General features: G+C 60.2%; 1 protein-coding gene across 2 annotated transcripts in view; it reads right to left on the reverse strand.

Moving 5' to 3' along the window:
* Positions 1-857: 857 nt before the first annotated feature.
* Positions 858-11,922, reverse strand: part of SLC5A10 (solute carrier family 5 member 10) — a 45,541-nt gene continuing 34,476 nt past the window's right edge. Inside the window, exons 10-15 of one of the 2 annotated variants that reach the window (XM_040974490.1) lie at positions 6,894-7,001; positions 5,407-5,557; positions 3,026-3,194; positions 1,370-1,585; positions 1,159-1,216; positions 858-1,044 (exon numbers count right to left, since the gene is read on the reverse strand). In XM_040974490.1, coding sequence (XP_040830424.1) covers positions 938-1,044; positions 1,159-1,216; positions 1,370-1,585; positions 3,026-3,194; positions 5,407-5,557; positions 6,894-7,001 — 809 coding nt within the window. In that variant the 3' untranslated portion in view covers positions 858-937. The remainder of the gene's footprint in view (positions 1,045-1,158; positions 1,217-1,369; positions 1,586-3,025; positions 3,195-5,406; positions 5,558-6,893; positions 7,002-11,922) is intronic. The other variant, XM_040974491.1, reaches the window with a different exon arrangement.

The following is an 11,922-nucleotide window of genomic DNA, read 5'->3' on the forward strand; positions in this document are numbered from 1 at the left end:
CGGGTGACGCAGAGGCCTCACCTCCACCCGGGCAAGCTCCCAGGCTCCTAGGATCCGCGTCCTGCGAGGAACGCAGGGCTTGGGATAGCCTGGACTAACCACGTGCTGGGCCAGCCTCTGCCCCGCCTCTTCTCTCTCCAGAGACCCCTCCCATTGTACAGGCTGCCCCGAGCCGCCGGCCGGCGGCACACCTGCTAAGCTGGACTTGAGAAAGATTCCAGTGGACACCAATGACTTCAGGCCCTATCGAGGGAGTAATCCAGCACCCCACCGCTACCACAGACCCCATGGGGAGGGGCCCGAGAGCCCGAGGAAGGAACCGGTTGGTGGTAATGAAAATTGTTCATCTGCTGGACATAGGAGCCCTGTGCCCAGCCATGTGGGAGGCCCCAAACTGCGCTGACTCCTGTCTGCCTCGGGCCCAGGTTCTGTCCAAACCAGCACACACCACGGGGTAAGCTGGGGGCCAGAGCTGGGTGTCAGAGGACCCAGCAGGATTCTGGGGAGGGGAGACGGGGACAGACAGCCTGGGCAGCCGCGCTGCTGGGATGTGTACCCGGAAGGTGTCCCAGGCAGCACTCGCCTGGCTGCCGGGAGCAGGTGGGATGGAGCAGGAGGCCTCCATACCCCTAGGAGGTCTTGCCTCCTTCCAGGCTGGCCTTCCTTCCTGAGCCCTGCCCTGACCAGGGGCTGTGCGTGCAAAATAAAAGCCGAGACAGCAGTGGAAGAATGTCCATTGGGAGTCTTCGTTTTCTTCCCAGTTAAGACATACACGACTTGGATGGTGATGCTTCTGAAATCCCACGTTCTTCCCCCACCCCTCCCACCACCATACCCTAGCTTTAGCTTTGGGGGCTCTGTTGGGTCTTCAACAAAAGGAAAAAAGCGGGGGGGGGGGGGGGGGGGGAGGGGATCCTTGAAGATTCAGCCGACGGCCTCAGGCAAAGTAGGCATAGAAGAAGATGTTGACACACAGGAGAAGGATGGCATTGAAGCTGCAGACGCGGGACCAGAAAACGTATCTCTGTGGCGTGTGACCGGCACCTGCAGGAAACGGGAGGGCAGAGGGGGGATGCAGCGCCCCTCACCCATGGAACCAACAACCCCAGCCTCAGGTGGGGAGCTAGGCGCGGGCAGCATCCAGGGCTACCCACTGACCTGTTTTGACCCCCAAGGACAGGTCCCGAGTCAGGGTCCACCATGTGAGGTTCTCAATCTGCAGAGAACGAAGAGGGGACAGGGCCATGGCAGGGCAGGCGACATGAACCCAGACACCCCAGGGGGCGGTTGATGCAAGCACGGTGGCTGCCAGAGCAGGGCAGTGGGGAAGCTCAAGGAGAGAGAGGGTCCCGGGTCAAGGAAGGCTCACCTGGTGGCGCCGAGGCGGAGGGGTCAGCAAGCTCCCGACCACTGTGATGGCGCCGGTGACAAGGAAGAGGACCACAGCCAAGTGCAGGTAGTGCAGGCTGCCCAGGATAGCCGGCCGTGTGTCTGCCTCCCCGCAGGGGGGTGCTGGGTGCAGGAACTCCAGAGTCAGCCTCGTGGCGCCCAGCACCAGCCCCACGAGCAGGCCCCAGAAAGCCCCCTGAGGGAGAGAGGCAGGGTCGGAGGAACTTCCAGGGAGCATGGGAGGAGGGGACCAAGAGGAGAGGCCAAAGTATACACACACAGAGGGAGCCTGGCTGGCAGGACACACACACACACACACACACACAGGGGGAACCTGGCTGGCTGGAGACACACACACACAGAGGGAGCCTGGCTGGCAGGACACACACACACACACACACACACACACACACAGGGGGAACCTGGCTGGCTGGAGACACACACACACAGAGGGAGCCTGGCTGGCAGGACACACACACACACACGCAGGCAGGCAGGCTGGAGACACACACACACACACACACACACACACACACAGGGGGAACCTGGCTGGCTGGAGACACACACACACAGAGGGAGCCTGGCTGGCTGGCAGGACACACACACACACAGGGCGAGCCTGGCTGGCTGGAGACACACACACACACACACACACAGGGGGAGTGTGGCTGGCTGGAGACACACACACACAGAGGGAGCCTGGCTGGCAGGACACACACACACACACACACACACAGAGGGAGCCTGGCTGGAGACACACACAGACACACACACAGGGGGAGCGTGGCTGGCTGGAGACACACACACACAGAGGGAGCCTGGCTGGCAGGACACACACACACACACACACACACACACACACAGAGGGAGCCTGGCTGGAGACACACACAGACACACACACAGGGGGAGCCTGGCTGGCTGGAGACACACACACACAGAGGGAGCCTGGCTGGCAGGACACACACACACACACACACACAGGCAGGCAGGCAGGCTGGAGACACACACACACACACACACGGGGGAGCCTGGCTGGCAGGACACACACACACACACACACAGAGGGAGCCTGGCTGGAGACACACACACACACACACACAGGGGGAGCGTGGCTGGCTGGAGACACACACACACAGAGGGAGCCTGGCTGGCAGGACACACACACACACACACACAGGCAGGCAGGCTGGAGACACACACACAGGCAGGCAGGCAGGCTGGAGACACACACACACACACACGGGGGAGCCTGGCTGGCAGGACACACACACACACACACACAGAGGGAGCCTGGCTGGAGACACACACACACACACACAGGGGGAGCGTGGCTGGCTGGACACACACACACACACACACACACACACACAGGGGGAACCTGGCAGGCTGGAGACACACACACACACACACAGAGGCAGGCAGGCTGGAGACACACACACACACACACAGGCAGGCAGGCTGGCTGGCAGGACACACACACACACACACACACAGGGGGAGCCTGGCTGGCTGGAGACACACACACAGAGGGAGCCTGGCTGGCAGGACACACACACACACACACACACATGCAGGCAGGCAGGCTGGAGACACACACACACACACAGAGGGAGCCTGGCTGGTGGGAGTCATGCACCTGCTCATTGGCACGCTGCCAGAAGATGCCCAAAAGGAAGACAGCGGTCACAGGGGGTGCCAGGGAGCTGGTGACCGACTGCATGTAGATGAAGAGCTGCCCACCATTGGAGCCCTGCAGGATGGGGATCCAGGCCACGCTCAGACCAATGAGTGCCACGATGACCAGCCTGCGGGCAGCAAGGGCGGAGGTGGATGCCACCATGAGACCCTCCTCCTCCAGGCCACTGAGCCTGGCTGTGCCAGCTGAGTCCCTCCCAGCCAGCCCCAGCACTGCCCCCACACTCCTGCCCAGGCGCCCACACATCCTGTGACTCCTGTGGGCACAGCTCCCGGCTCTCAGACACCCCTCCTGCCCACCCCCTCTGGTCAGCAGAGTGTCCTCATCCTCTTCCCAAGGTGGGTGAGACCCACGGGGACGCATGCCAGGACAGCAGGGGCTGTACGTGCAGCTGGGCCAGGTCCCACCACCACCACCACAGCACCTGCTGCCGCTGCCACTGCCTGCCCGCCTTTCCAAGCCTGAGGCAGAGGGCGGAGGAAAAAGGTGACACCTTGATTAAGGCTAATTAACCCTTCGCCTGGCAGGCGAGCAGGTGGGCGCTGTCTCTTCAAAGCCACTGGAGAGCCTCCATTAGCACCCGGCCTGCCCCACCCTGCAACACCCCGTCTCTACATCCTCTGGAGCCCCCAGGGCTCCAAGCACAGCCCGGGACAGGGTCCTGGCCTCTGACCACCTCCCACCCAGGGTTGCCATGGTGACTTCCAAGCCTGGGCACTGAATACCCTTCCCAAGTCCATACCAACCTAGGGATCAGATCCCTGTTTTGTCTCCCTTGGTTGCAGCCATGCTCACAGGTTGAAGGTGCAGGGATGCCCAGGGCGGGGGAATCTGGTTTGTGGTTCAGTTCCCCAACCCCAGTATTGCCCAGTCTGATGCCTGGCAGTGGAACTTCCCCATTCTGCTAAACAGGCAGCTAAGAAAGTCAGGCCCAGAGAGGGTGGGCTACCTTGCCTGGGCCACACAGCCCCCTCCCCTGCCCCACAGGGCCTGAGCTGGACAACTGACTCAACTTGGCTAACAGGTGGAAAGAAAGGTCAGGGAAACAAACATGAAACAAACGTGAAACAAACGTGAGGGTGGATTAGGAGCGTGAGCAAAGAATCACAGGCAGGGCACAGGAAGGCCATGGGACAGGTGCTGGAGCCGCCATGTCCCAGGCCAGAGTGGACAGCCAGGGGACAGACACCCAGGGCACCCCAGGATGCAGGAGCAGAGAGGGCCCTGGCCATGGAGGAAAGGTCACAGCCAGTGACAGGCCACGGGGCGGCCCGCAGAGCAGGAGGACCAAAAGGAGGAAACAGTCAAGGAGCTAAGGGCACAGGCCACGTGGCCATGTGGGGAGGCAGGAGGCTCCTGTTTGGGATGAGCTCACCCTCACGGCCGCCTGGCAGGTCCCAACACGGCCCGTCTGACAGAGGCCCTGCTGTTTTACATCCCCAGAACAACCGCCTGCAGCTCCTGGCCGACCCCACCCCAAGGATGGGCACCCTGGGCTCCCGGCCACTGCAGGCTGCGACGGTAGCCAAGTCAGCTCCAGAGAGAGGCCAGGTCCCTCTGCTGGCACAGGGAAGGCCACGAGGCTCTGAGGGAGACAGGGCCCAGGAGACGCGGGCATGCGCCCAGAGATCCAGTCCCCTTCAGACGGGGAGGGGAGGGATGGTCCCAGAAACAGCCCCTGTCTTTCTGTGATGCAAAGGCAGACCTGGTAATGACCCCCCCAGGATCACACAGGAAGAAAGAAAAGGGCTTATGCCTTGGTGGAGGGCATCAGAGAGGACTTCCTGGGGGAGGTGACATGTGGACAATCCTGGAAAATCAAGAAGTGGAGGACAAACAGCTAGGAGCAAAGAAAGGCTCAGCATGGGTGTGGGATGCCGGCTTGGGGCTCCTCTGAGGCTCAGCAGGGGCATAGGTGCCAGCTTGGGGCTCCTCTGAGGCCCAGCAGGGGCATAGGTGCCAGCTTGGGGCTCCTCTGAGGTCCAGCAGGGGTATAGATGCCAGCTTGGGGCTCCTCTGAGGCTCAGCAGGGGCATAGGTGCCAGCTTGGGGCTCCTCTGAGGTCCAGCAGGGGTATAGGTGCCAGCTTGGGGCTCCTCTGAGGCTCAGAGGGGCATGGGATGCCAGTTTGGGGCTCCTCTGAGGCTCAGCAGGGGTGTGGGGTGCCCCTCTCTAGGGAGCCCTGTGGCTGGGGAAGGCAGGGCTGCTCCCCCACTTCAGGGGGATCCCCCAGATGATGAGGTCACAGGAGCTACATGGGAGGTGGGACACATGGGACTCTCCAACCAACTCCTCCGCATCCCTCAGAGCCCACCCCGTACCGTCCCACCAGGAGCAGCTCGCGCTCACTGGCACGGGGCCGCAGCCGCCTCCAGATGTCCATGGTGAACAGCGTGCTGCTGCTGTTGAAGATGGACGTCAGGGAGGACATGAGTGCAGCCATCATCACGGCGATCATGAGCCCACGCAGACCTGCGGGCGGGCGGGGACTGGCTGGGACCCTGGCCTGGCCCGGACTCTCTGCCTGCCATGCCCTGCTGTCCTGAGAGCAAATCCAGGACACTGCCTGGGTGACTGGTGGGCTCAGAGAGGTAAGGCTTGCAGCAGCAGACCCTGAAGGCCTGAGCTCTGGGGGTGGGCGGGGAGGCGAGCAAGGTTTGGGGCGCCGACCTCTCCACGGTTATCCCAAACCTAAGCAGGGAGCATGCGTGCCTGCCTCCAGCATGTCCCAGCCTAGTCTCGGAATTTCCCGCCACTTGCTGTTGCATTATACGAGTGGGGTGGGAGAGGCACAGCAGGCAGGGCTCCATGGAGAAGGCAGATAGGACCATGCACACGGGGGGCCCCCTAGCAGGTGCCTGGGGTCTCGGTCTCAGTGTGGCCCTGGAACCTCAGTCAGAGAGCCTGACTTGGAAAGCAGCTGGGACTTAGAAAGCCTGGGACCCGGGAGGCATGAGAGAAGAAAAAGTGCCCCACCCCCCGGGGTAAGGGTGCGGTGTAGGGCAGGCTGAGCGAGCAGAAGCACCGAGCTCAGCGCTCAGCTTGCCAGCTCAGCAAGTAACTTCTGAGCATGTGCAGGGAAATGGAATTCAAAGGCAAATGCATCATGGGGCAAAACCTGCTGTTAACCCATGCACAGGGGCCAGCATGCCATACAGGCGCTCTGATTCGAGTCCCTGCTGCTCCGCTTCCCAGCCAGCTCCCTGTCGATGCACCTGGGAGGGCAGGAGAAGGTAGCCCAAGTGCTTGGAGCTCTTCACCTAGGCTAATCCTGACTTCAGATTAGCCCGGCTCTGGCCATTGCAGCCATTTGGCGAGTAAACCAGCAGATGCAAAATCTCTCTCCCTCCCTCCTCACCCTCCCTGTGTCTCTACCTCCCTTTCTCTCTCTCACTCCGTCTGTCTCTGTCCCTCTCTCCCTGGGACTCTACCTTTCAAGCAAAAATAAATAAATGGGTTTTTTTTTTTTTAATTCATTCATGGATTTCTCATAGCACGCATTTTCTGTGAACTTCTCATCTCTGCCTGGATTTTTGACCCACACGCACTTTGGAAGCACCCTTGTGCCTGGCAGGTCTCAGTTTCCCCATCTTTACAGTGGGAATGATGCTAACAGCACTGAAGGCTCTGCAGGGTAACCAGGAGTCTTCTGCCGGGAAGCCTCCGTGGATTGTCCTGGCCAGCCCCCACCCCCCCCCCCCACTCCTCCGACCCTCTGTATCCCTCTAGGCTGCACTCTGGCCTCTTAAGACCCTCGTGGGGCCTGAGACCCAGCCCCTTGCCCTGCTCCACCCCACCTCCACCTCACCTACGGGCATCAGCTCCATCACCAGCTTGGGGTAGGCAATGTTGGAGCAGCCAATCTCAGCTCCGCAGGCCCGCAGGCACTCACTGGGTACCACACAGCCCACGTCATCTGCAGGAGAGGGAGAGAGCGTGAGCACCATGCCCGCCCCCCCCCGTCAGACACACACACACACACACACACACACACACACACACACACACGGTATGGGATCCATACCCATCCAGGGCTCTGTCCCCACTCTTGCAGTCAAGGCTTAGGTCAGACCATTTCCAGCTGCTATGGTGGGCAGACCAGATGCTCACACCATGCCCCAAGCTGCTGCCAGGCAGATCTCGCTACTGTCTCCAGCACCCAGCTCGCCCCATGTCTGAGGCCTCAGCTGGCTCTGCCAGATCTTCCCTGCCTCTCCCAGGCCTGCCCCCTGGCCCTGTCAGCCCTGGGCTGACCTGGGCTTGCTCCTGCAGTTTCTGCTTTTCTCCCTACTGCCTTGGGCCTGCAGCTGCCCACCCTGGACAGATGTGCAACCCCACAAAGGAACCAACGAGCTCCCTGGGCTTGGCCCTGTGCCCTCCTACTGGGTGTGTGGGGTAGACCCCAGATCCTCTACCAGCCCCATCCCCCGCCCCAGCCTCTAGGGGACAGCCCCTCCCACCTGCCCCCTCCCCAGCATGCTCATGGCTTCCCCTTCCCTGAGCCTCCCACCGTTCCCCATGCCCTCTCAACACACCACCGCTGTTTCCGGGAACTCCTCCCTGCCCTCACCCTGGAGCAGAGACATCCTGGGGGGAAAAACAGTAACAGAAATCCTTCCTACAGCATTCCAGGCCCCAGATCCTCCCATGTGGACACCACGGTGGCGCCTGTGCACCTGCCGCCCAACCTGCCTGAATCGTCTCACACCCGCCCAGCACTCTGTCGCCTCTCCCAGCACGCACCCGCCCCACTCCCTGTCTGTACAGGCCTCAAGGCTCCCTGCAGAGGGCCCTGACCCCACACACATCACCATCACCCCCCAGCTTCTACCACCAGGGCCAGAGGTGGGGCGGGAAGATCCCAGGAAAGCCAAAGATTGCATCACAGTAGTTTGTTTACATATTCTGTTTCCCCCATTGGACCGAGAGCTCTCCCCTCACCGCCACCACCACCCAGGCAGACACTGGAGTTGAGTCATTTCAAGTATCACCCAGCCCAGGGGCTGGGCCCACAGGAGACTGAACTTGTGCTGAATGTATGCAGGAGGCAGCAAGTGAGTGGGGCAAGGGAAAGGCAGCATGCAGACAGGAGGAGGCGGCCTGAGAAGAAGGCGTTCAGAAATAGCAAGAAAGGAATTCAGGCACAGCGTGATCCAGCTGCCCGCCAAATATTCCCCTGGACACAACAGCTCAGGAGCCCCCAAGAGGATTCTCATGGTTCCCATGGGCTCTTGCCCCACTGGGCCGGCTCTGGCACTCATAGGGCCCATCCCTCCTGGGAGGCACCGGGAGGTGTCACAGACACTTAATGGTTGAAAAAGCCCGAGTCAGGAGATTCCTCCCGAGTTTATTCAGCCCAGACCAGGCTCCAGGCCTGGGCGCAGCCTCCGGACACTGCTGGCTCCTCTGGAGCTGAACAGCAGCTCAAACCATTGCCCCTCAATGTCCTGGCTTGCCCCAAACACACGCTGCACCCCCTCACACCATACCCTAGTAGCTGCCTCCATGTCCTTGCCCCTCACGGCCAAGGTCAGGTGCACCAGGCCCCCTCATCAGGCTCTGACCCCCGGAGAAGCCAGACCAGGCCAACCTGTTGGGGGTTCTGCCTAACTAAGCAACCCGCTGCAGGAAGCCATGGCCGACACAGCCGCTGTCGCCTCACCCAGAGAGCAGGTGGGGAGGCACACAGACCTGGCTTGAGGGCAGCTCTGCGATGCCTGGCTCTGTGGCCCAGGCACTGGGCTTCCCAAGAGAGCTTCGTGAGCTCTCTTGGGCACTTTGCCTGCAGCGCTGGCACTGCCTACAGGCACTGGTTCGAGTCCCAGTTGCTCCATTTCCCATCCAATTCCCTACTAATGCACCTGGGAAAGCAGCAGAGGACAGCTTTCTCGGGCCCCTGGCTTCACGTGGCAGACCCATAGAGGCTCCTGGCTCTAGCTCCAGGTACTGCAGCCATCTGGAGAGTGACAGAAGAGCCGTCTCCCTTGTATGTCTCGCCCTTTCTTTCTTTGTAGCTTTGACTTTCAAATAAATAAGAGAATAAGACATAAGAAAGAAGAATGAAAAATAAGCCAGCCGATAAAAAAAAAAATGGACCAAAGCCCTGAGCAAGCCTTTTCCCACAAGGTGAGGGACCTTCAAGTGGCCCAGCAGCACAGGCCAGACACTTGCTGACATCAGCCAAGTGCAGCCGCCAGCCTGGCCCAGATAAAAAGGCTGTGGGGACAGCCCATGTTGGCCAGGGTGTGGAGCCACCCTGTTGAGGCAACACGGAGTGCTGTAGCCAACAGGGCTGCTGGTAAGGCAGAGATGCCCCTGGGCTCGGGGCTGCACTCTGAGACTCTGAGCCTAGAGCAGTGCAGCCTCGGGCTTCCACACTGAGGTCCATACACGGATGGCCACAGCAGCTTTACCTGTAACAAACCATGCGCCCGTCCACGTTCACACCAACAGTGCAGGGCCAGAGTTGTGGCATAGGGGGTTAAGCCACTACCTGCGATGCCAGCATCCCATGTGGCCACCGGTTCAAGTCCCGGCTGTTCCACTTCTGACCTAGCTCCTTGCTGACGCATCTGGGAAAGCAGCACAGGATGACCTAAGTGCCTGGGCCCCTGCCATCCGCATGGGAGACCCAGATGGAGTTCCAGGCTCCTGGCTTCAGCTTGCCTCAGCCCTAGCGCTTATAGCCATTTGGAAAGCAAGCCAACAGATGTGCATAACTCTGCCTTTCAAACAAATCATCTTTTAGAAAAGAAGAGACAGCAGGTAGCATCAGCAAAACACTGTGGGTTACTCAGTCATGAGATGCAATGCCATGTCATTCCCCAATGTCACAATGCTTCACTCATGGTCTGTGGGCACACACTGCCATAAATATGGCCTTACACATGCTGAATGCAACTTTTCCCAGCCCAGCAGCACACGGTCCAGCTCCCCCGGAAGTGCTGGGCAGCCCCTCCATCACAAGGGGCCGTGACACACACCGCTGTTGGTGAAGCAGGTGCAGCCCACACATCTTCAACTTGGGGTTCTTTCAGCTTGACATGGGCTTCTCCAGGAAAGGGCTTTGTAAGGCAAGGGGTGCTGCGCTGACACCAACAACAATCAGAGAATTAGGCTCGGCGGGGAGAGAAGCCAGCCCCAGAAGCTTAATCTAGAAAGAGATTTCAAAAAGCTCATGGAAGGCCTGGCACGATAGCCTAGCAGCTAAAAGCCTCACCTTACGCATGCTGGGATCCCATATGCCAGTTCTAATCTAGACTGCTTCCCATCCAGCTCCCTGCTTGTGGCCTGGGAAAGCAGTCGAGGACGGCCCAAAGCCTTGGGACCCTGCACCCTCGTGGGAGACCCGGAAGAGGTTCCTGTTTCCTGGCTTTGGATCAGCGCAGCACCGGCCATTGCGGTCATTTGGGGACTGAATGATCGGACGGAAGATCTTCCTCTCTGTCTCTCCTCCTCTCTGTATATCTGACTTTCCGATAAAAATAAATAAATCTTTCAAAAAAAAAAGTGGGGTATCAGTGCCCACACAGAATGCAGGCTTAACCCACTACACCTCAGTGTCAGCCCCTACGCTTATCCTCAAATTCTGTTTTCTATGAATTGTTTTATGAGCCCCTGCACCAACACTGCCCACTGATATGGCATTCTTGAAACATCACAGAGACGACAAGCAGTTTCCCACTTGCCGGAGTGAGGTTTGGCTAAGGACAAGAGTTCTGCTTGCTGACGGGCCAGTCCCAGACCTTGACTGCAATGGTGGCATCCCAGGAGTAAGGCTGCCTTCAGCAGCCACACACACAAACATGGTTGACTGCATGAAGCAGTGTGGGCAGCTTGGGATCCACCCTCAGGCTGCAGCACCCCCTGCCAGAGCCCTCCCCTCACTGCTGTCACCACCAGGGGAAGCTGGATGCAGGGTGAGTGCCAGAGCCCATTCTGTTTGTCATTTCTAGCCCATGGGTGATCACACACAGGGAACTGCAGAGACTCCAGGCCTTCCAGTCCCGATAGCTGGGGTTCCCGTCGTCTGGACACCTTCAGAGAGGGTCTTTCCTTGGCAAGCCTGCAAAAGGGACTCCAGGAGAGCCAGGGCATGGCTCACTCCTGGGACCCCCTTCCTATTCCGGGGCCTGGTTCGGTGGAGGAGGCAGGTGGATGGGCCTGACCTGGAGAAAAACCAGGGGTCAGGCTGTGCAGAGCGCAGAGCGCAGAGCGCAGAGCACGGGAACTGGTGCCCAGGGCGGCTGAAGCTCGGGCAAGCTGAGAGCCACGGCCACAGGCAGAGGAGTGACAGCAGGACATCCGTGCACAAGGTCTGGCAACATCAAAGCCAGGCAGCCCTGCACAGCACAGGGCAGGCAGTGGGCAGCCCGAATGAGTGGTGACAAAGGGACAGAGGGGAGGAAAGGGCTGCCCAGAGCCTTGGTGGACTGGCTGACGCACTCAGGGACTCAGACTGTTTGTGGCATCGGGTTTAATGGGCTTTGCCGACCCGCCCTGAGATGTCCTGCCTTCAGATGTGGTCCCCACACTCCCCATAACCAGGGTCTCAGGCCCCAGGGACGCCGCTGCAGCATGCAGAGCCCGGCCTGACCTCAGCCCACAGCCCGCCTCTTCAAGCCTCTGCCGCCCCAGGGCTTAGGTGGAGGGCTAACAAGTGGCCACATTGGGCTGCCAGCACGCGGGGCTCCGCGCAAGACCCTAGCTGGGAGTCATGCGGTGCCCTACCCCTGCCAGGAGTCCCCAGCCAAGGATGGTCTTTCTCCACCGTTTTTTCCACCACAGGACAGAGTGGGGAAACCGAAGCGCGGGATCTTTGCAGCCCCGCCCGTCAG

This window comes from Ochotona curzoniae, unplaced genomic scaffold (assembly GCF_017591425.1).
Source record: "Ochotona curzoniae isolate NIBS_2020 unplaced genomic scaffold, NIBS_Ocur_1.0 contig_2456, whole genome shotgun sequence".
Taxonomy (NCBI): domain Eukaryota; kingdom Metazoa; phylum Chordata; class Mammalia; order Lagomorpha; family Ochotonidae; genus Ochotona; species Ochotona curzoniae.